This window comes from Larus michahellis, chromosome Z (genome assembly GCF_964199755.1).
Source record: "Larus michahellis chromosome Z, bLarMic1.1, whole genome shotgun sequence".
NCBI lineage: Eukaryota > Metazoa > Chordata > Aves > Charadriiformes > Laridae > Larus > Larus michahellis.
Window position 1 is genome coordinate 63,024,295 of NC_133930.1, and position 26,569 is coordinate 63,050,863.

The 26,569-nt window shown below is 36.5% G+C and overlaps 1 protein-coding gene across 2 annotated transcripts in view; it reads left to right on the forward strand.

The window, feature by feature from the left end:
- The window catches only part of FER (FER tyrosine kinase), a 166,579-nt gene that overhangs the window by 133,604 nt on the left and 6,406 nt on the right, over nucleotides 1-26,569 (forward strand). For both annotated transcript variants that reach the window (XM_074569590.1, XM_074569591.1), the window contains one exon: nucleotides 24,246-24,400. In XM_074569590.1, coding sequence (XP_074425691.1) covers nucleotides 24,246-24,400 — 155 coding nt within the window. The remainder of the gene's footprint in view (nucleotides 1-24,245; nucleotides 24,401-26,569) is intronic.

Consider the following 26,569-nt stretch of genomic DNA (forward strand, 5'->3'; position numbering starts at 1 on the left):
TATTCCAATTATTTCAGACCTCTGAGATTTAAGTATGTCACTTTTCCCAGGATGATGATTTAAAATGTCACGAAGAGTTAAACTAAATGACATTAATTGATAAATTGTTTGGCAAGTTATTGCACTTATTTTGTAGACCTAGTTATTTAAAAAAAATGCAATGTCCATATTGACAACGAACTATTACAATAAAAATACATGTGGTGATAGAATGCACCATTAACTACTAACACAAGAGAAGCTGCAGATCTGTTATTTTTCACGATAGCTAGAAGTGTGTAACAGGTTCCACTTTTGCTTTCTGTTTTGATACATCTCATCTTTCCCTTAGCAATTAGAGGTTAGATTTACCATTAGAAGGGAACGTCTTCATTCTGATCAACTGACTCTGTATTGTATGTTTAAGGAACCCCGAGTGTTTCATGTATTTATGTATATCTTATATGTGACCGGAGATCTTAATTTAATACTTTCAGATTTTTTGCTTCTGAAAGAAACTAATGTAGCAGCCCTGGTGAATGAAAGCCTCTGACTGGGGATGGCAGCAGAACCAGGTTTCCATTCAGACTGAGGGGCAGGTCATATCTTGGGCTTTCCATTCAGTGCATTCATGGGCACACTGACAGACCAAAATTTACCTAGTGTAACTTGATATGATTAATGAAAATTAGAGTAAGAATATTGAATTAATAAGTGTTAGCATGGTAGCCAATTAGTAAATTAAATATTTTGCAGTATTAACTACTTTTAAAGAATTACTTCCATATAATCCACATTCTTGTTCTAATGAAATGATCGGCTTTCCTTGTTCAAGGACCTCAGTGCCTGAATAATAGATAACGTGACTGAAAATCACTGAGATAGAAGCTCTATGGTCAGAATATTTGGGGGGACGGAGCTGTAGGAGCAGTTTACAGATGGGAGATGATGATAACTCTCAGGCGTTTGCCCAGTCATTTGTAGGAGGGAGTGAGCGAAGCTGAGCATGGAGCTGGGTTCCTGGGCAGGCAGAACGGGCAGAAGATTTGGCATCATGAAGGAAAGACATGAGAAGTCCTTGCTAAGGAGCATACATTGTATACAAACATTGCAGGATAGAAATGTGCCATTTTTAGGAGCCTATTTTGTAAGAAAAGGAGCCTAAATCCACTTTTTAAAATTTCTTTACTTTCTGATGGTCCAAGGTTTCTCATTATGAGTTTTCGTACCTTTTCTTTCCATTGTCCGTACCCTTCCAGGTTTTACTACATAATTGGCTGAGACATGAATGAGAAAAAAAAATTGCAAATGGAAAATTTGTTAGGAAGGAAATATTGTTCTTCTTATAGCATAGGTAAAGCACAACTGTTTTAGTAGTTAGCTGGTATTTCTGATCTTACATGTTTCAGTGAGTAACAATGAATCCCTTCCCAAAAATCTCAGATAATGGCCTGGCCTTTCTGCCGTGCTGAACTCATGTTTGGGTCCCAAGGCTCTTCAGAGGGTCCAAAAGGACAACACAAAGTATGTGTTCAGAATACTGTGAGATAGTAAAATACTGTATATGATGCGTATAGTTACGTGATCTGTTCTTTTAGGAGTGTATCTGTTTTATTCTTATGAGGCAGCTGTTCTAGTTGTTTGTAAAAACAAAATAAGTTCTTGCATTAGAAAACTTAGTGTTTTATAGACAGTGGGGAGAAAAGTTACGTGTCAAAAGCTAATTATAGAAATAATTATATTTATTATAAGAAATCAAAAGAAATTCTTAGCTTATAAACAATTCCTAAGAAATGTCACAGGCGGTTTAGATTTTTTTCATGTTACAGAAGATGCATATTATGAAAAATAGTTAATTTTTTGCCTTCATGGAGTTGATTCAGTGTATCTTTTTCTCATGGGATATCCCTGATACAGAAAATTCCCTCTTAAAAAATGAGTAAACTTTGCTAGAAATAAAGCAAGTGGATTGAAAAAAAGGTAAGCAAATTTTCTTAGACTCACTTACTCTATTTTACAAGCTGTGACATTTTTGAGTGTTATGATATTGTGTTAGGGTTGTTTTTATTTAACTGCAATACTACTTTCTTGTTGATAAATATTAGGAATTTACAAGTATTATTCAGCCAAAATAATTTGAACATCTTTTTAGAGTAGTAAATCTACCCACTGCATGAGAGTGACAGGCTTTCTCTAATTAAGAAGTGAAAAGTAAAAAATGAGAGTGCAGGATATTGAAACTAAGATAAAAATAACATACAACTAGTGTTTGTGAAAGCTATTGTGTTGATCATAAAGTCATATAGCTTTCCTACATAGTATAAATAATATTCTCTCTACTCTCATAGTCCTGTTGCAATGGAGAATAGTGGATGAAATGTAATTACTCTTCTATGGTAAATATAAAAAGTTTAGTGACATCTACTGTTCAGAGAAATAACAAGCCTTAACTTCACAGTTTTCTCTCTTGTGTTACACAAGGTCAATAAAAGCATGTACTCTGGAACTATTGTCAAAGGACATACCTATATACTTTTTCAGGAGCAAGTGCAGAAAAGATAATATTATACTTCTGGTATGTATGCAACACTAATTAAGTTACTGTCATCTATAACATCTAGGCATTTCTACCTCATATCTTCATTTTAGTTTCAGAGGACTAATTTTTAACAGTTCCACGTTCTCTTAGCTTTCATTACTCAACAAGAATTTTAATTTCTGTGACTTACTGTTGAACTGAAGAGGTAGAACAAGACGTTCCAGTATGACATCAGACCCCTTTCTCCAGATTTTGGTGGTTTGTGTAGACTAGTCTCTTTGAAAAAGAAAAGACAGAAGTTGCAAATAACTTTGAAATTCCCTAATGTCTTCCAGAGAGGAGACGAGCAACCTGATGTTGAACAACGTAAATATTTACATGGTCTTTCAGGAATAGCTCCATTACCAACTTTCTTGAAGTATCTATCTATTCCTTAAACAGTATTTTTTGAATGGATTTAAAAGTGAAGTTTGGAGAACATTGTAGCTTTAATAATAGTAATTAAAAGGAAATGGTAAGGTATAAATATGAAAGTATCAAGAGATATCAAGGGAAATCATTATTCAACCAAGAGTCCTAAACTCCTGCTGAAATTCAACAGTAAATGAAAAACTGCAACTTTTTATAATCAGATAAACTTTTATATCATGAATAAGAAGTAAATGAATTTGCTGTTATGACTGGATATCTCATTATTTAAAACAAAATAGATAGTGCTTTGCTTGCTATTTTTGAAGTAAGAATTTTACTATTAAATTGTGAAAAATAAACTGTTCCCACAGAGTGAAGTCTTAAGGGCAGGAGACATTGTAAAACCAGTGTTGTGTGTTTACCTAAGTGCGTTAAATAGAATTTGCCATGCTGAAATCAACAGAAAAATTGTCATTGAATTAAACTGGAAAAGGATTAGGGCCTTAGATGGTAATGACTGCTTTTGCTATTCTTCAATACGTGTTACTTAACAAGTTGTGGTAGTCATTGCCATGAAACTACAGCAGTAATTCTTCTCCATTACTGTGTTTTGGAGTTCAAAGTTTCATATTAAATCTGCTTAGAAAGGTCAGACACCCGCTTCTCAGCTACCATCAGGTACCGAATGCCTCACCAGGAGTACCAAATACTTTACAACCAGGCGATGCAAACCATGTTTGTGGCTGACTAACACCACTGGTGATGTTTCCACAGGATTTTGAGGCTATGTTTTCGATAACATGTACCAAAAAGAAAGATGGACTGCAGGATTTCATTTTTGCAGTGGGTAAAGCAGGCGGTGGTGGTAGATGATAAGCAATGAATTAGATGATAGGATAAGACAAAAGCAGAAGAAGATGGATTGGGGAGGAGAGGAAGAATGCAGTCACCTCAGAAATCAGGTACGGGGTTCTTCTTTGAGCATAGATCATTGACCAGAGGGTAAGCATGCGTCAATGTTTGTTTAGTAAAGCCAAAGCATGCTTTCACATACACTGTTTTCTTTTCTTTAGGGTGTAAAACTTTCCCTGTTTTATTTCTTATAGCAGAAAATTCTAATTATTGTTTCTGGAAAAGGAAATATATGTTGCACTAAGATAAAATATATTGGATAAATATTTTAGTGCCTTCCTGATACTGATTCTTGGCATTCCAAAGAGGAGTGTACCCCGGTTGTCTCAGATGGAAGACTACTTTCATCTTAATAAAAAATTCTTAGATTGTATGGCAATGGTAACGAATGATAAATTCCCAAATTGCTTTTCTAAGGAAGATAAACATATTTTCCTTTTCTAATTTTTATACACACACACACACACACACATATATATATATGGGCATACTAGGTTAGCTGTTTCGTGGATTTTACAAAATGTTTATCCACTGTTTTTTTCAGACAGTACTAGTGATGATATTCCTTACTGTAATGTAGTTCTTCCCAGTACCTCAGGAGGTTTTTCAGAAGTGCTGCAATTTTATCGCTTTAAGTATTACATTCAGTGTAAGTTTGTGGCTGTGTATGCAGTGAAAAACTGATCAAGGAAGAATGTAAAATGGAGTTTAGTGTGCCTTCATGAAAAAAGTTAGTTTTAAAGTTTATCCAACTGAAAAACATCATGTTTTAGAGAATATATTACTTCCGTGTGATCATAGGTGGCATGTAGTTCTACATACCAAATAACAAAGAAAATGCTGTTTTCCAGCTTATTGTTGCACTTTCTTTGATAATCAAGACATTTTTCTCATAAAGCTCAGAGAAACTTACATGAAACTTTGCATGTCCAGCTCAGTTCAAGGGTAAATTCAGTTTCAATAGATACTGCTCACAAAAAGGTTCTGAACAATTCCAATGCATTTTAAAGGAAACACATTTGCTGAGAATGAGTAAAATAAAACATACAGTAAGCTGAGCATATGTTACGTTCTCTCATTTTTGGTCATTACTTTGTAGTTCTCAGCTTCTTCCTATCTTGTTGGCAGAATTCTAGTGTGCAGGAATATGCTTTTATGAAACATTTTTATATCACTGCGAGTATCGATTGAAATAGTGACTTACTCTGTCAAAGGCTATTTCAGAATCTCTTATGCAAGGCAGCAGGCAGTGAAGAAAGCCTTATTGGCATGTTAACTGATTTGGAAGATTGAGGGAGATCATCAAGGTACATGAAGCTGTAAGAATCGTTGAATCAATGTTACAGTATTTCATTGTTCACAGATTTAAGCTGAGTCACTCAAGCCTGACAGGAAAAGCTCCTGGCAAAGCTGGATGTCAGATACTGCATCAAGTCTCGTGGGTTCTGGAAAATAAAAATAGATCAGTGAAATAAGGGCCAAGTTCCAGTTTTGAAAAAATATATATAGGAGTTAAGATGTCAGAATAAGTAAAAATTCTTGATTTGAAAAGGTTCCTATTTTTGGAGTAATTTCTGGGCAGGATTTTGGAGTTCAGTGTGATGAGTAAGCTTAAAATGCTTAAACACGGAGTTTCTAAACTTTCCTGCTGTAAATATTGCTTCTTAATAGTTATTGGTTATAAACATCTCCATTCCCATTCACTAACAAATGAATAGGCTGTCCTTCCTGTTTGGTATCGTAGACCTTCCCGACTTCTCATTCACTTCCATGAAGCCACCCTTTCTTCTCATTATTGCTTGTGCAGACCATCCTCTCTTGCATGTGATTATCTGGACTAGTTTCTTACCCTCCTTGCAGGGTTGTGGATGGAATCATGAAGTCCCACTCCCTCCTAATTTTCTGCTACTGAGACCACTCTTGCCTCCGTATCATATTACAAATAATCCTTACGGGAGCTAGTGTAACTGCTTAGATAAAAAACTAGTCATAGAAAATGAGTTTAATCTCTCTGTAGCTTTAAATTTTGAGGGATTATCATGTGATAATTGTGAATGATTTGTGAACGGAAATTCTGAGTATCATAAACAGATGGCAAAATTGAGATGACAGGATCACCCGTGCTGCTGTTGTCTTATTTTAGATGAACAAAAGTGTGAAATAATATTACTATGGTTACAAATCTGTTTATTTATCCTGGTTATTTATTAATTTCTTTGCATTTCAAAGCGTTTGTGTAATTTATGTAGATATTGTTATTCTTCTATAATACAGCTGGACTTCAGTGGTAAATTGAAAGTAGTTGTTTATAAGTTTGTAAGTAAATAACCATCTTTCCAACCACAAGAGAGCATTGTAATCTTCAGAGAGTAAGGCAGACAAAAATCTTAGAATACTGCAAAAGTTATGGAACATTTTTTGATGTCAGATATAAAGACATATTTTTCCTTAAATGGGTAGTTGCTGCTTTTTTTAACTAATAAGTAGTTATTATTAAATAGAAGTGCTTCAGCTTCCTTTTGTGCAGTATTTTACAGCAACTGACACAGTGCCTGATAATCTTTTAGATTTGACAGTGAGCTAGTATTTTTCTATGATAGTTTTATCCTATACTTTAAAACTACAAAGTTCACCTCTACTTAAAGAGGTGCAATAGGTATCCACATACTAGAAAGAGGTAGAGAAAAGAACAAAAAGCAAATCTGTAAGAAAGCAGAGAGAAACATTGAACAGAGCACTACATGCAGCTCTGGACACTGATACTAGAAAGTGGTAATAAAGTTGTAACTCAGAAAAATGCAAAAGTATGGTCAAAACTCATGGATAGAGAAAGCTGAATAATAAAAATGCAAAGGATAAAAAGCGCTTGATTTAAATTATCCAATAAAGATAAACTGCATTGTGAATAAAAGTAAGAAGTGTAAAATAGACTGATTACTGGTTGATCTAATGAAAATATTTTGAAAGCAGAAGCTGAAGATTCTGTCACTTGGAGTCTGTATTTGTGTATATTTGGGGAGAAGCGCATAAAGTAAACATGAGCCAAGTTAGGGAAAACTAGCATTTAGATTTGGAGAATGCGTTCCTCTTCTTATGATGCTGGTTGCCACAGTTGCTATAGTTGCAGCTGACAAAGTCTGACTATGTGCTTCTAAAGGAAGCTGATTTTTTTATTCTTTATGGAAAAGGAATTTACTTTGTCCTGTCACCAAGAGAATTCTTGGGTTCTGCTTTCCTATGTGTCCCTCCCCTGTGTTAATTTATATGCAAGAGCAGTTTTGCAGAATTTCTCTCAAGGCGTTATATCTGCTTTTAGAAAAAACTAAACAAAGTTGGAAAAAAGTATAGTCAAATGTTTGAACACATGCAGCTTAAAAAGAGTGGTTGAAATCATAATCCATTAAGTTAGTTAACTTAAGTAGAACCAGCATTTCACACTGTGGCTCATATTTGCAGGAAATAGCTAGTTAAGAAACAAGCATTCACTGTTTTTAACTGTACACAAAGTACTTTGTGGGGTTTTTATTTATGTATAGGGAGCTTTGGCACACAATGCCAACTTAATTATCTGTTCATATTCCTACTCATCTCTGTCATGCTTCTTTTCTGTAGTGATCTGGAGAATGGTTCGTTTCTTCCTAAGGGGTTGTTTTCATCATTACATCCAGCTTTAATGATGGTTTAAGCAGTCCAACTTACAGCTGACTTGCATATCCAAATGACATAGAACTTTAGTCCTGTGGAAATTGTCTATTGCAAAGAATATTCCACACACTTTACAGTGCAGCAGCCACAGCTACTCTTCACCCTTCTTTCCCGTAAATATTCCATATACTCTAGCTGAACATCTTTCAAGGAAACAGAAGTCTAGGAGGAATAGGCAAATCTTTTCATGAGTAATGTGATTATAAAGTCCAAAAAAGGCTAGAAGGGTAAAACTAAAAAGTAGAAATGCAAGAAATATGTCTCCAGATATTTTGGGTTGCAATGTGGTAGCTGCAGTCAGGAAAGGCTTCTTTTAAAGTTAGTAGATAGTGGAAGTGATCACAGGCTTTCTCGCTGGACACCCCACCACCACCACAGGATTGTAAGTTTTAAAAACCATGGAAGAAAAGATAATTAAAAGATTGCAAAGTTGTACCATAGAAAGGAAGTCCCAGTACTCCAGTAGTCATCTGGGTCACTTTGACAAATGCCCAGTTTCTGTAGTGAGAAACATCTAAGAGAAAATGAAAGAGAAAGTGCTTCATGTGGGCATATAGAACTGTAGCGTCAACTAAACTCTCAAAATTTATCAATTATCAATTCATTACAAATCAAAAGCCCAAATCTTTACAGAGGAAGAAGTAAATAAAAAGGATTTTAAGTGAATGCACTAATATATTCATAAGTGATCTGGATGATGGGATCAAGTGTGTACCCTGATGAAGTTTGCTGGTGACACCAAACTGAGTGGGGAAGTGGACACTTCAGAAGTGAGAGCCACCCTGCAGGAAGACCTGGATAGGCTGGAAGAGTGGGCTGACAAGAACCTTATGAAGTTCAATAAGGACAAGTATAAGGTCTTGCACCTGTGAAAACATAATCCAGGAGTGCAGCACAGGCTGGGATCTACCTAGCTGGGGAGCAACTCTGTGGTAAAGGGCCTGGGGATCCTGGTGGACAGCAAGCTCAATATGAGTGAACTGTGTGCTGCTGTGGCAAAGAAAGCCAACAGGATGCTGGGTTGCATCAACAAGGGCATCACCAGCAGAGGTAAAGAAGTCATTACTGGATTCTACTCAGTGCTTGTCAAGCCACACCTGCAATACTGTGTTCAGTTTCAGTCCCTGCTGTACAAAAAAGATGTGGACAGGCTGGAGAGGGTCCAGAGGAGGGCCACCAAGATGATCAAAGGACTGGGAAGCCTGCCGTATGAGGAAAGGCTGAGAGAATTGGGTTTATTCAGCCTTGAGAAAAGACAGCTTAGGGGGGACCTTATCACCATGTTTCAGTAGATAAAGGGTGTCTATAAAGAAGGTGGAGACTTCTTTTTTACAAGGAGTCACATGGAAAAGGTAATAGGTACAAGTTACTCCAGGGGAGATTCCGATTGGACGCAAGAGGAAGATTTTTCACAATGAGAACAATTAGCCATTGGAATAATCTTCCCAGGGAAGTGGTGGATTCCTCAATATTGGACACTTGCCAGTGTGCTGGGGCATCTTGTCTAGACTGTGCTTTTGCCGAGACAGTTTGGACCAGATGATCCCTGAATTCCTCTTGAACCTGGTATTCTGTGATTCTGTGACAGCTGATCTTCTACCTTGTTAGGTGTAGTACTCTAAACTTTGATCTCTGATCCCTATTAAAATTGCTGTTGTCATTCTAAATGTCACAGGCGTTTAACACATAAGATAATCTACCAATGAGTTAGATTGAGAACTGGCTGAATGGCAGAGCTCAGAGGGTTGTGATCAGCGGTGCAGAGTCCAGTTGGTGGCCTGTAACTAGCTGTGTTCCCCAGGGGTCAGTACTGGGTCTGGTCTTGTTCAATATTCCTGAATAACCTGGATGAGGGGACAGAGTGTACCCTCGGCAAGTCTGCTGATGCTATAAAACTGGGAGGAGTGGCTGACACACCAGAAGGCTGTGCCACCATACAGAGGGACCTGCACAGGCTGGAGAGTTGGGCAGAGGGGAACCTGGTGAAATTCAACAAGGGCAAGTGTAGGATGCTGCACCTCGGGAGGAATAACCCCATACACTGGTACAGTTTAGGGGCCGACCTGCTGGAGAGCAGCTCTTCTGAGAGAGATGTGTGAGTCCTGGTGGACAGCAAGTTGACCATGAGCCAGCAGTACGCCCTTGTAGCCGAGAAGGCCAATGGTCTCCTGGGATGTGTTAAAGAAGCGCGGCAAACAGGTTGAGGGAGGTCATCCTACCTCTCTGCTCTGCCTTGGGGAGGCTGCATCTGGAGTATTGTGTCCAGTTCTGGGCCTTCCAGTTCAAGAAGAACAGGGAACTGCTGGAGAAAGTCCAATGGAGGGCTACGAAGATGATCGAGGGACTGGAGCACCTCTCTTATGAGGAAAGGCTGAGGGACCTGTGTCTGTTTAGCCTGGAGAAGAGAAGACTGAGAGGGGATCTCATCAATGCTTATAAATACCTAAAGGGCGGGTGTCAAGACCATGAGGCCAGACTCTTCTCGGTGGTGCCAGGACAAGGGGCAACAGACACAAGCTGGAACACAGGAAGTTTCATCTCAACATGATGGAAAACTTCCTTACTTTGAGGGTGACAGACCACTGGAACAGGCTGCCCAGAGAGGTGGTGGAGTCTCCTTCTCTGGAGATACATAAAAAAACCCACCTGGACGCGTTCCTGTGCAACCTGCTCTAGGTGACCCTGCTCTGGCAGGGGGGTTGGACTAGATGATCTCCAGAGGTCCCTTCCAACCCCTACCATTCTGTGATTCTGTGGTAATTGTTGTGGAACTGTTTATGGTTTTGTATGTAAAATATTGTGCTGGAATGAATGAAAAGAATTCCTATAACTTCCTCAGCTTACAATTCAGTTCTATTTCATTTCAATAGGTTTTGTACATATATACACCTTTCATATTATGTTGAACTGCAATAATAGCTGACATGTTTGCCTTGATAACACAAAGGAGATAAACATTTTAAAATCATGCCTGACAAGATTACCTAATACTGCTTTCAAATTACCTAAACTATCTTTCTTTTTAGTTTAATATGCATATACCTCTAAGAACTGGGGTTTATTCTTCTTACCTTTAAGAAGAGTAGTGAATGTTATTTCTTTATCTGTGATTCCGCAGTTTCACTAACATACATCTAGAGCCTACGGAGAAGTACTGAAAACATACATTGTCATTTCCAATTCATAGCTGTACTCTTCTTGGTCTGAATCATTTGATTTGTTATTTCTTTTGTTTCTTGCTTCATACATAGCTTCATAATAACAATAATTCTCTGGACTTCCTCCTTTTAAGTTGTATTTGCTTTCTTGATTTTTACCATTGGTCCTGCCCTTCCTTTTATCTTCTCTAGTTTTTTTTCCATTTTGGTTTGTTTTGCTTTCTCTTACTGTGGAAGGCCCAAGACCTCTGCTGTTTATACGTAGAATAAATGTAGGAAATGGTGTTAATGAGCAGGAGAAAGTCACGTTCCCAAGTCAAAGCCATAGATAATTATGATTGCCTTTGATGATACTGTATTACTGCAATTATTTTGTCATGGTTAAGATTGCAGACATGCTTAGTTACAACAGTAGGGCAAAATATTTCTTACATCCATCTGTAAGTCCTCTGTTTAAGAGTATGTAAACTTTTTACATTGCAAAAGAAGTCAGCAGAGCTAAGCCATGTAGAGGAGAGGAATATTTGCTGCCACTAAGAATGGATAGATTACTGCTTTGCAGTAATTAAACCCAGGATTAATTACAGGATTAAACAGGATTAAACCCAGTTATGACTCCTGGGGTACACCACTAGTTACTGGCCTCCAACTAGACTTTGTACCACTGATCAACTCCCTCTGGGACCAGCCATTTAGCCAGTTTTCATCCAGCCCATATTTCAACATCATCTTCATTTAGGGTCAGGTGGCCTAGATCCTTCAGATCCTAGATCCTCTGAAGGCACACCTGGTTCCTCTTCCGCTTTGAAGGTGGTGACCGTATTTTGTTGTAGGCCCTTAGGTAGGGCAGGAGCATTCCTGTTGGAGGCAGAAGTCATGAGCTTCATCTTCTCCAGAGACTGCCCTCACCTTAATACTAGGGATGGACACTGCCTGCATCTCTGCTGCAGCTGGAATCTGGGGCTCTTCAAGCTGTTGTGGCTCAGAGAAGAATTAAAATTCAAACCTCCGTCTTTCAAGTTCCTGTTTCATCACCTCCTTGCTGTGAGCAACTCATGATAAGGTTTTGGCATTCTCTGATCTGCTACAAGGACTGTGTATGGGATTTAGTGCTTTGAAGCCCTGATTGTCAGTACACACTTGCTGAACTTTCTGTAGGTTATGGTCAGTACTGTATTCAAGTTGACAGTTGAAATTCACGAAATTAAAACCATGTAGCTTGGCAGCTTTTTTAGCATTATCTGGAGATTTTAGTATTTATGTTGAGATTCCATAACGGGGATGCTTTTGTTAGCAGCAAAGTTCACATCAGCTCAATAATTTGAACGGAGGGACTGCATTACAGTAAAAATGCAGTGCATACAGGCTTTGATGCAGATATTATAGGCAATGTGGCAGTGATTTAACATTCTGACATCTGACTTTGTAAGAACCTACCTCTGCCCAGCCGGCAACGTCGGGAGTACTTTTCTGTACAGAAATGATCAGTTTGTGTCACAAATTGCACTTGAAGGTTTGTTGTTTTGCCCATTATTAAACTTTAAAAGCTTTTTTCAAAAAATGCTGCTCTCCAGTTACCAATTAATTAGCAGATGGCAAGCAGTTTCCTGATTTATTTTGTAGTAAGATACCAAAATGCCATCTTAAATTTGCCTATACCAGTTTCTGTGCATTCTACTTTAAAATGAAATGTACAGTAAAAAATACATAAATGGAAAATAAATGTGCAGTAAAAATAAATCTATTCCTGTTTTTAGATTAAGCGCAGGAAGGTGTTTCCTGCACCTCCCAACAAACTTCTGAGTCCCCAAGTGACATGAGAGCACTCCAGATCCATAGGCAGTCAACACTATGCATGAGTGAGCATGCTTCAAGAGAGAGACAGCAGCCAGAGGCAGGGTGGCTTCTTCTAAATATAGAAGACTGGATTTTCCAGGGGAAGGACAGTCTTATAACAGATCACTTCATGAGACGGCATGAACTTCTAATGGGAGAAAAAGAATGGAGTTCAGTAGGTGATGCACTCAGAGTCCCTGGGCTTATTGACATGTATTCCTTGACTCTTCCCAGCTATAAAATCTTACCATGATGAATGTGCATGTACATGTGAGTTCTTCCAGTTCTTCTGAAAGCTATGGCAGTCCTGTCACATATGCTGCTGTCAATATGAAATGTAATCATGATACTTAATCAGCACACTGTCATCTCATATTTTTTCCACATTTCCTACTTAAGCTACCCCACCCAGATTGTCAAAATCCCATCACTTTCTTCTTCCTCTTTTGGCCAAAAAAGTGCAAAGCTTTTTATTCCACCTTTATGTTTTATTTTTGGGTAGAAAACCTATTGTAGATTTGAAGTAATAGCAACAAAAAAGGGGAGAGAGGTTCAATTTATTTCCTAACTTGTTAATTCACAGAAAACGAATGGGTCATTGTATTCCTTTCAATTTCTATATATAAATCTCTACAACATATTAGCCCCATAAAATTTCTTATGTATTTCCATAAGCTAACAACAAATCTTACTTAGCTGTCTAGGACAACTAGTAAATTATTGCTCATCTTCGCTTTAGATTCTTTTATGACAGTTACAAAACAGACTGTTTTTAGAATACTGAAATATCTTACCATGCCAGTAATCATTTGTTGATCATCTTTGATTAAAAGTTGAAAGATATTGTAAGGCACAAATTACAAAGTGTTTTTTATTCTGATTAGAAAATTATGAATTAGTGAACTATTATTATGTATCTTTGTCAAACTGGTTTCCATTGCTAGGAATGCTTAGCTATTACATGCTACCTGTGCCATCCATTTACATTTTTCTCTTTCTAAATAAGAAAAACCTACAATATAATAATTGTTTTAAACTGTGGTTGATTCTTCTCTCTCTGTTATTGGTTTTCTTCATGTTTTTCTGTTAACATTCAAGAGCTTGTGTTTTTTTCATATTCTCACCACAAAGCATAGCACTACAACATAACCCTCTTGTCTAGCACTATTTGATTTTACTACTTCTCTGTTCTGTTTTTTCCTCCTGAGTTGTAATCAGATCTGATTTATTTGGTTTCCTTATTATTCTTTATGTAGTATCTTCATTAATGTGTAGTCTCTTGTACTTTAATTATGCTGGATGCTTCAGTTCCTTGTATCCTGATTATTAGCTTTTCATTTTTTAACTTCATTAAATCAAGTGCGTAGTGATCTAGTGCCTATCTAATACTTTATCTACTAAAAAACCATGAACTTCAGTCCATTCTCATCTGTTACTTTTGAAATCTTAACCCACGCCTATCTGCTGGTGACAGCAGAAGTAGACTTAAGTCATAGGAACGCGTTTAGAGCTAACTTGAACTATGCCAGAATACATTGTTGATTTTAGCTGTTGAAAAAGCAGAAGTGGCTAAACTTCTTGCCTCCCTCAGATGAACTTTGATATACACCAGCTGTGAGTACTTAAATTCTAACCTGAGAAGAGAAATAAAGCTTTTGAAATATTTCCTTTTTCACTGACACCTGAAAAGCACTGCAAATACTGTATTATTGTGCTAGTTTGTTCTATTCAAATGAAAAAGGTGGAAAAGACTAATCTGTATTATAATTATGCTTGTGGATTTCTTGTTTCCTTGAGTGCTTGCAGTGGGTTTTGTCTGCTTCTCATGCTCTGCTTTCGTTATAAGTCTTCAACTGCTTTTTAAACTTAATACAATGCATAACAATATTAACACTAGAAAATGGCTTTGTTTAATCAAATGAGAAATTTAATTTCTAAAAAACTTAATAATCAGGAAGTCAGTGTGAGAAGCTACCCTGCTTTAGACATTTTCTGTAAAATCAGCATGTAAGCTGTTCCATCAATGACGTGTAATGGAAAAGTGAATATGATCTTTGACCATATCTGCTCTACCACTTCAGATGTTAAAAAGTTTGTAAACAAGTTCAACCAATATTTAATGCCTCTGTACAGAGAAATCAATTATATTTTTGACGGAATGGAATGGAATGGAATGGAATGGAATGGAATGGAATGGAATGGAATGGAATAGAATAGAATAGAATAGAATAGAATAGAATAGAATAGAATAGAATAGAATAGAATAGAATAGAATAGAATAGAATAGGGGAGGGGAGGGGAGGGGAGAATAAGGAAGATGTTAATTCAGAACTAAATTCAGGATTAAGAGATGAAGTGAGGTGTTCTCTTTGTATAAAAGGGCAAGGACAGTTATTGTAGCAAGTTTTGTGTCGACTCACGGGTTGAATAACGGCGTGATATTATAAAAAAAATCTGCTTGTTAGTACAATCATATGCTCCATTGTTGTGTTTCATTTTAGTTGTTCCTGTGAATCATACAATACTTGTGGAAATTTTTGCTTGAAAATGGTATTTGCCTTACTATGAATAGTAAGTACAGTCTACTTGGATGACTGATTTTGGAAACGGAAGAATCTGTGATTGTGCACTAAGTCCATTGCAACTTTCTCGAGCACAAAATGTAAACTTAAGGTCTGGTATGTCTTGGATAATTAGCCATCTTGTGTCATTACCTTTTGGACACTTAATTTCCCCTATAATTCAGTGGAATATCAAATAGGAATATTAAGGAATACTAAAAATCTTATGCATATCATAAATGTATCTCTGTTTGTGCTGCTTATGTTCTGTAATTTTTCTGTCAAAAACTTCAAGAACGTAGGAGTGGTTGCATGGGATTCAGCAGTGATATTATTCCTGTGTGTGTCATGTTGATGGGGATTTCTGGAAGGTGTTTTCCACTTTTCAGTTATCATAATACCATAGGATTTCCATAAAGTTACTTATCATCCAGTCCTAGGACTATCCAGACCCTTAGTTTTCATTAAGACTATCACTAGGATTGCTTTTTGTAAATTTTTTTCTAGAGTTCACTCTCGTGGTGTAAACCATTACTTTATGAGCAGTGAGGAGGCTGGATAGGTTACTGTGCAGTTGCACAAACTTAATTTGTAAAAGGCTTTCTCATGGCTATAAAATGTATTCTGTGTTAGTCTTTGATCCCCATAGTTTTATAAAGGAAAAAGCAGCTACCTACAGAAGGTTGAGTATTGCTCTAAAATTGCAGGGAGTGGTAATGTACTCTGTTCAGTTATTCACATTGGACAAAGATTAGGTAAGCTTTCCTGCTGAACAAATGAAATAAATCAGCACACAAAAGAAATTGAATTGCAAGCCTTTGTTTCAAGATATAAATGAAGTACAAGGCAAAAAATATCAAAACATCAGACATTCCTCAGTCTCACATTTTGCTCAGCCCATTACATGTAATCATCAGTGCACAGGAAAAATAGGTTATAAAAATCTACAGGGATATCAATACAAAGAAGACTGTTATAGACTAAAATGACTGTGATGTGGTTTTCATCAAAATAATTGCTCAGAAAAATACAGACAATAACTATTAAGTTCTAAAGAAGTTGAGAAACCATGCAGATGAAAAACATTTATATGCTGCTGATAGGAACTTTTCTGTCTCAGAAGCAGGCGTTGTGAAGAAAACCTCAAAAATAGGAAAAAGGTGGGAGCAATAGATGATGTATCGATTTATTGCTTCATTTTCGTCTTCATAGTCTACTGCTTTGATTCTCTTCAGGAACTGCTCATTGTCTGCTATGGCCATCTTTATCTCTTTTAAAATAGCTGTTACAGAAACCACATTCTACTAGGAAAATGGGGGACACATAGTAACTTACCTGAATAAAATGCAAAGAAGATAAAAGTTTTATAATGTGTCAATAGATCTGTATAGTCCCTTGAGCCATCTCTGGGCTGCAGACAATAACTTTACAATTGCTTAATTTTCCTCTGTTATTAGCTTTGAATGTGACAAGTGCCATATAATGTGTGACAGCAACCTGGGTTTCTTCCTTGTAAAAATGTACCCAGAGCAGGCAGGCGAGAAGGCTCCAAGATGCACGAGTGACCTTGTTGCTCTTCAGAGCAGGAGTCTGGATCAGCTCAGCTCTTCCCTATAGAATTACCAATCTTTTTTTTTTTAAAAGAAAACACTGCATCACTTAAAAATGCAAAACATTCAGAAAATAGGAGGCTTGTCTGCAAACTAATTTTCAGTCTCTTCTCCACAGTCATCCATCTTAAACAGTTTATTTTTCAATGAAAATTGAGGTTTACGCTTAGTGCAGTTATTCAGCTCTAAGAACTAGTCGTCTTTGTAGCAAACACCAAGTATAGAAGGCCAGAACTACAACTCTGAGAGATGATAACATTATGTAGCATTTGTGCTTCACTTTTGTACCGCCAAAGGGACACTTTATGCCCTTTGAGGTATGAGTGATCTCTGTCATGGTCAAGAAGTAAAACAGAGAGTTTGACTCTGAAACATAAACATATTGGGGAAAGTATTCGGTTCAAAGTCCTAAAGTTAGTACTGCTGTTCCTCCACAAAAATAATTAAATAATTTATCTAACTTAATATGCCCAGTATTTGTACCTACCTCAAGGTGTACCTTACTGTAATTGTGTGTTTGCACGTTAGTAACTAACAATTATGCAGACTATGAAAATGAATGTAAGCTGCTGATTCTCATACTATACTTGTTCATCAGAAATTACTGTACAATAAGTAAACTTTTTACCTGACTTTATATCTTAAATCTTATTTTCAAGTATGTGTATGAAGATATTTGCAGTAATGAACTGTGGTACAGAAAATGTGAGTATATTTTTCTGTACAGCAGTTCATTAAGAAGTTTCTTCTTACTGCGCTTGTACAGTTCAGGATGTCTGTTGCTTGTTCAAAAAATGTAGCCCTAGGAATGTAAATAGCAGGTTTGTGGCGTGGGACTGAGGGTAGAGTTCACTGCAGGCGGTGATTTCCTTGCTAAGCTGTGCAGTCCTCAGCAGATGAAGCAATATGCTCTGTCTGTGTGAACCAAATGCATCCCACTCTGCAGTTCTGAATGGGATGCTGTAGCTTTCTGTCATCTACTGCCGTGACCCATGCCACAACCTGTCACATACTGAGCAAAGCACTTAGAGAAAATCAGGAACATAACAGTTACCAAGCACATTTTTTGAGGGTGGGGATGACAGTAATAATGCACAGGTGTTTGGAGTTTTGAATTAGGAACGGTGCGATCCTCAAGAGTGTGTTTATCCTTACAGCATTTTTAAAAACACTTAACAACTCCTCCCAGTATCTTAAGGAGCATATTTTGTATTTGAATATAGTTTTGTTATTTTGGAGAAACCTGACATGTATTAATTAATTCTTTGTTTATCAACTTACCAATCAATTTTTAGTTATACCATGTTATAGTGTATTAAATCAATTTAGATGCTTTAGCTTTATCGGGCTTTTATATTTTCTTCTTTTTTCTTTGGCTTTTATTACTTGAAGTTTGCCTTTGATTAACATGACCTTGCTAACCTTAATTCACAGGAATATGTTTACGAAGTTGCTATAAATCATTTTATATGATAGCTCTTGCTATCATAACAATGAGAGTGAGCAGTGCAATACAGACTATTTATGGAATGTAGGATACACTTTACTCTTACAAGTGGAGGAAATAAAGGTTCTGTGGAAAAAACAGCTTTTTAGGTAAATTTTGTGCTTACATTCAGCTACCGAATACAGTTATTTGGGGTTTCTTTGGTTAGTTTTTTTCTTTTGATTTCTTTTGCAAAATTTTTCAGTCCATCTGCAAATTGCAAAGTGCTTTAGAGGGAGTAATTGAATGCCATTAATGCTGTGAGATTGGAAAATGTACTTATTTTATAGTTGAGAAGAACTAAGCAATATCCAAAACTATGGATAGAACACTTGGCATTATTGAGAAATCACTACTGTGTCTTACTTGAATTTTCTCTGGTTTCATAGCACTGTTCATCTGTGAAGATGAAGATGGACGTGCATTATATGAGGAACTGAGAGAAATGGTTAGCACTGTATGTAATATTGCTCCATGAGTATTCATAATGTGATAGCTGAAATAATATGAAGAAATAAGTAAAGCAAAGTGTAAAGAGGGAAGACATAGAATGCATGGAAGGATGTGCTTCTGAGCCTCTAATATTTTCCTAGTCTGTTATTAGGCACATACTATTTGCTATCCTCTCCACATATAGTAAAAGTAGCAGAATATTAGTATCAAGAAAGTTCTGAAATAGGTGTGTTTTGATTTAGACACCACTGGAAATTGCCTCAGGTGTTTGAAGGAGAGGTAGTGTCTTATATCAATAAAAAAAAGAACAGTTTCACTTGTAGACCTGCCACTCCTTCTTTTTTGATCAGGTAATAGGTTATTTTCATTGAATTAAATGTGCAGAGGAGATAAACTGATCCTATTCACTAATTAATTACTTGCTTTTATCACCTGAGAGTGTTTTAACTGCATGATCCAGGGAGGGGATATAAAATGGCTAATTAGTTCACTGAGGCAGTCTGTCCTGCTGGTTTAGTAATGAGAAGTTTACTCTCTTGTTTTGATTTGCTTTAATTGATGGAATTCCATGTAAATACTAGTTATTACTTGCTGTGTAGTTCTTTTGGGGTGGTGGAAGAAAGGGAGGGAGGAGGGGCAAAAAAAAAAGTTGATGAGGTTTATGTCTTTACTGGTAGTCTTGAATCCAGGTGGTCCCAACTCCCAACACGGAGAAATTGCCTCTCCTTCCTCTTTAACTGGCTATTGTATTTTTAGCGAAAGTCTTATGAGGTATCTCTTTTATCAGCATATTCAACCCATATTAGTGATTCCTAGTCAAAGTCCTGCTTGTGCTTATAGGGACTGCACAGCAGTGCTTAAGAATGAAATTTCCAATTTACACATTAATTTTTATTTCTTAGTAGTTGAGGGGAAAGCACTTTGTTTGTAATAGCACTAGGAACTTACATAGTGTTGGTATTAAATGGTGAGAGCCAGCTTTTCTTTTACTAATGAACTTGTTCTGTAGCAGCTCAGTGTAGTTTGTGCCAGAGTTTGTACAGCTTTCACAATGTGAAATACGGAATATTTTCTTGTTTTCTATGTTAAATACTGATTTTATTGGAATTACTGCACCAAGTGGCAAATGCTGTATGAAAAAAACCCACAATGCCCCAAGCAGAGAAAGACACCTAATTCCATACAATTATATCTGTACCTCTTCAGGATGTTGGCGTTTGGGCATGTTAAGGAGAAGGAAGAGAAAACAAATGGAACATACTTGTTTTTTTAGGGAAAAGGAGACAAGTAGAACATAGTTGATTGTGTCATGGTTTACTACAAACACTTATCAATTATCTAACTCGTAGTTGTTTTAGGTGATCAGCCCTATATGTTTACAGTGTCTTGTTTTCCCTTAGTCATGTCATCTGTCATACCTACTTGAGTGAAATCCCGTTGTGTTTGTATTTCATATGGAAGGTTAAGATGTAAAGTTTTTTTTATAAGCCCCTTAACACTATTATGCTAGAGCCCTTTCCTTTTGTCTGTAGCAAATTGAAATGAATTAGAATCCTGGAAACTGGAAGAAAATGAAAGCTATGAGTTATTAATTTAAAGCAATGGAAGTAATACTATTGTGATGCCCTTTTTTTTTTTCAGATTCTGGCTATAAATTCTGTAATAAATTACACTGACCAAAATGCCTTTTTTTTTTTGGTAATTTTCTCTTGTATCTAGGCTGAAAAATATAAACATCCTTTTAAAGGAGGCTGTCAGACATGAGGAGAAACAGTAAAGAAATTGTTCGAAAAATTTTGAAATATCTTAACCAAACCCTCAGAATAAAAAAAAATAAGTAAAAACAAGCTTCGCGTAGCTACAGCCTTTAGCGTAACAATGTTTTTAAAAATGCTTTTACACATGCAAATACATACAAGGAAATCTGGAAAATTCAGCAACAAATCACTGAGGATATGAAAGGGAGGCAAAGTAACAGCAGAAACGCAAACAAGATACTCTGACTTTCAGGACATTTATAAGCTTGAGAAATTAAATAATAAAAGTTAGTCAAATAGACATTTTGAAGAAATTACAACTTAAAAGAACAGGGAAAAAAAGAACCTGAAGAATAGATCTACAGTGGGTGTAACTGCAGAATCTGAAGTGGCCGGTGGTGGAGCGCTGGGAGTGAAATTGTACTGTTTCACCCCACAGAATGGCAAGTTGTTAAAGGTGCAAACTAACAGAACTTCTGGTGGGATTTAGCATGATGTTAAATATCACTGTATCTGCTAAACATCGTTGGTTTCAATATACTCCAAGAGCCAACTCCTCACAAGAACTGTGAAAATAAATCTAAGTGCCACAGAGGGGGATTACAAAAGTCCTTTAAAAAGACTATGACTAAAGTGAAGGAAAATGGGAAAGAAAAGTTCGCGTCTAAAGTATTCTCTAAATAAGTGGGAGAAAGAGCCTACCTTGCGCATGAGAAAGGAAGAAAGCAAATTTGCTTAAGTCAGAAGTAAATGTATTAAGTGCTCAAAAGGCTTTATTAGCACAAATGACATATTAAAAATAATACATAGTATTATAGCTTCAAAAATGTGGGAGTTTTAGCAAAAAGCAGCAAAAAGTATTAATACTGTGAGACTCATAACCAGCGCTGCTACATTTACTTTGCTATTAGTAGCTTTATTAGTAAGTTAAGTTTTATCATAATGCGTCCTTTTCTATCATATTGTTAATAGCTTGACACTCACTATTTCATAAAATTTTATTGATACTCTGTGGAAGGTGGCAATGAAAATGCTTCTCCATTTAATACAAACTGAGACAAAAAGAAAGAAGCAATTTGCCTGGAAAGATTGATGCTGGACTTGACAGTTGTGTCCGCCCGCACAAGTTGTGGGCCATTAGCTAACCACTGGCCCATGATTCCTCCCTTGGCACTTGCGTGCAGCACGGCAGCTTGAATAGTATCATTTTGTGACCTACTGCTAGCCAATAGACAGCTTGAAAACCGCTGTTTCTTGAAGCAAAGACTTTGTGTGTCTGTGGTCTTTCAGAAGATCTAGCGTTAATTTATGTATATCCTAAACATAGTATCACAATCTTTACCAACTTTCTCAAATGCCCGTTTGACTTTCATAGAAATGGTTTTGTAAATTTTCAGTAATGATGAAAAACACTTCCTGCAGACGACTCTGAAATAAAAAGAAAACTGTCAAACACAAAACAGACAAAAATTACGTGAACTGAGTGTAATCTTTGTGTACAAGCATCATAATGTGTACTATTTATGATATATTTTCCCTAATAATCAGACGTACGTATGAGGAATAAACCTAAGACAGCTCAATATGTAGCTTTTTCTTAATCTGACTCAGAACATGTTTAAATGCAAGGTCAGAATCAAGTGGGAAGGTTGTCCCTTATTTTAATTAACTCTGTAAATTTTCATTGAGATATGACCTCATTACTTTTCCCACTCATTATGTGCATCTGTCACAAAATCTAGGCTATATTGAGTAAAACAATAAAAAACCTAATGACTAAAGTATGATTGGAACCTAAGCCATAAATTCTTGAGGTGTCTTGGTGACACCTTTTACAGACTTGAGTATAAGCAATAACGATTTGATTTTGTTTTGCAGCTCTTATTTTCACTAAAAAATACCCCATGATAACATGAAACTATGTAACATAGTGCATATGGAGCTGTTTTATACATTTGTGCATATCTCCAGCTGGAGACTGGTGACTTCAGATGTGTTTTTAAGTGGTCCATCTTCTCTAACTCCAGGAATAACTGCATTTATTTCACTGTAGCATCAAGCTCAAGAGCCATAAATAGTGGCAGAAAGGTTATGTGAGTCAAATATGTTAAAATTCTTAAATCAAGTTATAGTGTCTATGCTCAAACACAGTCTCTGTCTACATATCAAATAATTTAGTGCAATATCAATATGGATCAGCTGATCAAAGTAGTTGGTGATATTTGAGCTTTAACATCTTTATATATGGCTCAAGACTTCTACTTCAGACTAAATATAGTTCAGTCCTTTGTCATTAGTGTCTCCGCCATGCACAGCATTTGAAGCCATTTGTCATTGGTTCAGACCTTTTTTCCTGCATTAGCTGTAGAAACAAATTTGGTGCACACTGTGGGCAGAGTTCTAGGTTAATGTCTTACAAGAGTAATCAAGTTTGCATGCACCGAAATCATTCTTCAAAACCAATGAACGTGCATTAAGTGCTCAGGGGATGCACTTCAAAACTATGCTATAGCTCCAATCCAAAACATTAACGCTAATGTAGTTATTCTGGAATATTCACGTAAGGCAAGCCATTTGTGAGCATATTAGCTGTTCAGGATGAAAAGAAAAATTGTAAATTTAATTTAAAAATACTTCGCCCGTGATGTTCCTAGTGTTATACATTTAATTCTGTTGATTAACATATTTCTCCCTTCAAAAATATCCCATATTTTATTACATTAAGATGGGAACAATTATATTTTAATATGGAGTATTTAAATACATTGTGAAACAATGAAGTTTAATATAAATATAGTATGTTAATAATATATTATTAGGATGTATTATTATTCCAAATGTATGGTGTAGAGAAACCACAGTAGGTCTTTTATCAGGTATTACTACAGGCTTTCTCCTAGTGTAAAAAAACACATTTGAGATGGAGGGAGGGAAAGAAAAGCTGTGGATTTTCTGAGCATCTCATCCATCACTCAGCCAATATTCCTTTTCCTGTAATACTAAGCAGCTTTTTATTTTTGAGTGAAACTCTAATGCTAAGGTGAGGTGGGCATAGAGAACATGGAGCCAGTTGTTTGTTTTCTGACTGTCTTTCATAATTATGGGAACATGTTTCAAACTCGGTTTCATTTTGCATAAAATCCGATTTGTTAACCTGCAGGTTTATTTCTGTGACCTGAGAGGACAGTTGTGGTGGGTTGACTTTGGCTGGCTGCCAGACGCCCACCCAGCTGCTCCCTCACTCCCCCTCCTCAACATGACAGGGGAGAGAATAAGACAGAAAAGCTTGTGGGTTGAGATAAAGACAGGGAGATCCCTCACCAATTACCGTCACAGCAAAACAGAGTTGACTTGGGGAACATTAGTTTAATTTATGGCCAATTATAATAGAGTTGGATGGTGAAAAATAAAGATGAAAACTGAAACACCTTTCCCCCACCCCTCCCTTCTTCCCAGGCTCACTGTTCCTCCTTCATTCCCGACTCCTCCACCTCCTCCCCCATGCGGGGTGCTCCAGCATGGGTCCTTCCCAGGGGATACAGCCTTTCACAAACTGCTCCAGCGTCGGTCCTTCCAAGGGCTGCAGGGGAATCTCTGCTCCAGCATCTCCTACCCTGACTCCTTCACTGACCTTGGCGTTTGTGCGATTATTTCTCACTTTTTTTTTTTCTCCCTCACTCCCCTTTTTCACAACTACTGTGCAGTGTTTTTTACCCTTTCTTAAATCTGTTTTCCAAGAGGCATCACGATCTTGGCTGAGAGGCTCAGCCATTTTATGTGCCTACAACTACTTTCAAATGTGTAAAAATGTGGGGGTTTATTTCTTGTTCTAACTTAGGGACCTGGCTGCAAGGAACTGTTTGGTAGGTGAAAGCAACATTTTGAAAATAAGCGATTTTGGAATGTCCCGGCAAGAAGATGATGGCGTGTACTCATCGTCAGGCCTAAAGCAGATTCCTATCAAGTGGACTGCTCCAGAAGCACTCAACTATGGTAAGGACATACCTGTATCTTCTTGGAACAAAAAAAAAAGTCAAAAATAAAGTAAGGAGCATCAGAACTACACTATGAGCAATATGTGAGTGTATATGTGCATATTCTTAGTGGCCAGTTAAAATCAATAATATTTAAAATAATTTTAATATTTCAGTCTTACTTAAGTTACTTATAAAATACTGTTTTGCTTTCAAAAAGAATAAGGCAGCAACATCAAAATTGCTATTATGCAACAATAAAATAATGCTTTGGTTATGTTGCTGACTCATTCTAGTAGACTACCCAGTCAGTCATCTAAATCATAATTGTTAGCAAAATTAAAAGCAAATTCTGCACATTTATAGCAGTGCTTGTTCTAGCATTTATTTGAAAATGGTAGAAAGTGTTAACATACTAGAACACCCTGTTAGATAAATCATTGCATTGGAGAAAAGTAGTCACTGATTTATTTTTTTTTTTAACTGCAGCTTTCCTTTACTTGCATTTTTATATATTGCTAGGCTGTTATCTTGGGAGAAAAAATCCGTTATTGAGATCCATGCTATGGATTATGGATTATACTATGGGGCTAATAGTTCTAGAACAGAAACAGAAGCTGCTGTATTTAGCTTTTTAGCTTATATGAAACTAGAAAAATAAGTTCTTCTAAGTAAAGTGGGCTGTGAGAAGCAGCGTATTAAGTGAACGATGCCATGTTTTGGATGTAGTTCTCTCAACCAGTTCTTTAGTTGGGTACTTTGAAAAAAAACTGCTTTAAATTCTTCATTTCAAGTGTCTATAAATATTTCTGCCATCTCTTAAAGCTTTATTTTAAAATCATCTGTTGGAAATCATAAGTTTCTGAATTATGACGGGTAGCAAAATGCTTCCTCTCGTTTGCGCTTTTGCAGGAGTTAATGCTGTAACACAATAAAACAGATCTTCCCTTTAGGAGGCTGATAATAAATCTAGTTACAGTAATTGATCCTGTATTATCAATTGTTCTAAGAGATGTTAGTGTTGCTAGCATTCACTGGGAAACACACTTTTCTATTTTGGTTGTTTGTTCCACTACAAAAGGTGTTTTCAGTTTTTATTTGTGTTATTTCAGAAATGCTTACAGTTTATTTGATATATAATGGAAACCTGTATTTCACGCCCATATGCAGTCCAGTGAACTACATCAGGCAGGAAGCAGATTGTTGTGACAACACCTTCGCTTTGTACATTTGAGTCTTTTTTCTGCACAGTACGGGAGAGGAGAGGATAGTTGATTAGCATCTACTTATTTTGTGTTTCCTGGAATGCATACATACTCAAGCAGCTTTAAGTGATTTTCTGTAGTGTTTGGAAAATAAACTCTCTCAAACATTTTTAATGTGTTCTAATATTCTACTGTCTAATATTCAACGTTCAAAATGTCATAGAAGGTTTCTGTGTTTTTGAAATATCATTTTTTTCCACTTCCTTGGAAGATGTGAGTAAAAATAACTGGTTTTTTTGTTTTGCCATTTGCCATCCTAATAATAAGGTCATAAGTATTCAGTTAATTTGTGTAGGTAAGGCTGAAGGTATTTAAAGATATCAGAATGAAATAGAAGTAAATCTGCAATTTTTCAAAATTAGTTTTGAACTTTCCATGTCAGTTCTTAATGGCAAGATTTAAGGATTGGAAGAAAGTGAGGGGTCGGGTCATTTGGCGATTACGTGAATAATACAGTGATTAAGAAACTATGTAAAATTTTATTTTTTAGTCACTTCTGGATTCACTGTGTATGACAAAATAATAGCAGTCCCAACAAAATTTTAAATGAAAAAAACACAAGTTGTGAAGTCTAGGGCAAATGGACTGGTTAGGGAGTTGCGTCTGAAGTCATCAGCAAAATCCTGATGCTACTGGAGTTTGTGGGAGATAGAAGCTTATTTTTGCTTGGAGCGAAGATTTCCATCACTTTCAGCAAGTGGGAAAAAATGTTTGAAAAGCTCCTAAAATTACATATTTAGGCCAAGTGTAGGGTATTTTTGCTTCCTGTTCTCTCAAAATTAAAGTACACATTTAATATGTATGTTTTTCCAGTACAACATTTTGAGTTGTTTGTCATGTTAATAAATTACTGTGTGGAAGGGTTTTTTTGTGAATGAACAGGCCTTTTTTCTTTTTTCCAGATAATGTCATAGTGGAAAAAA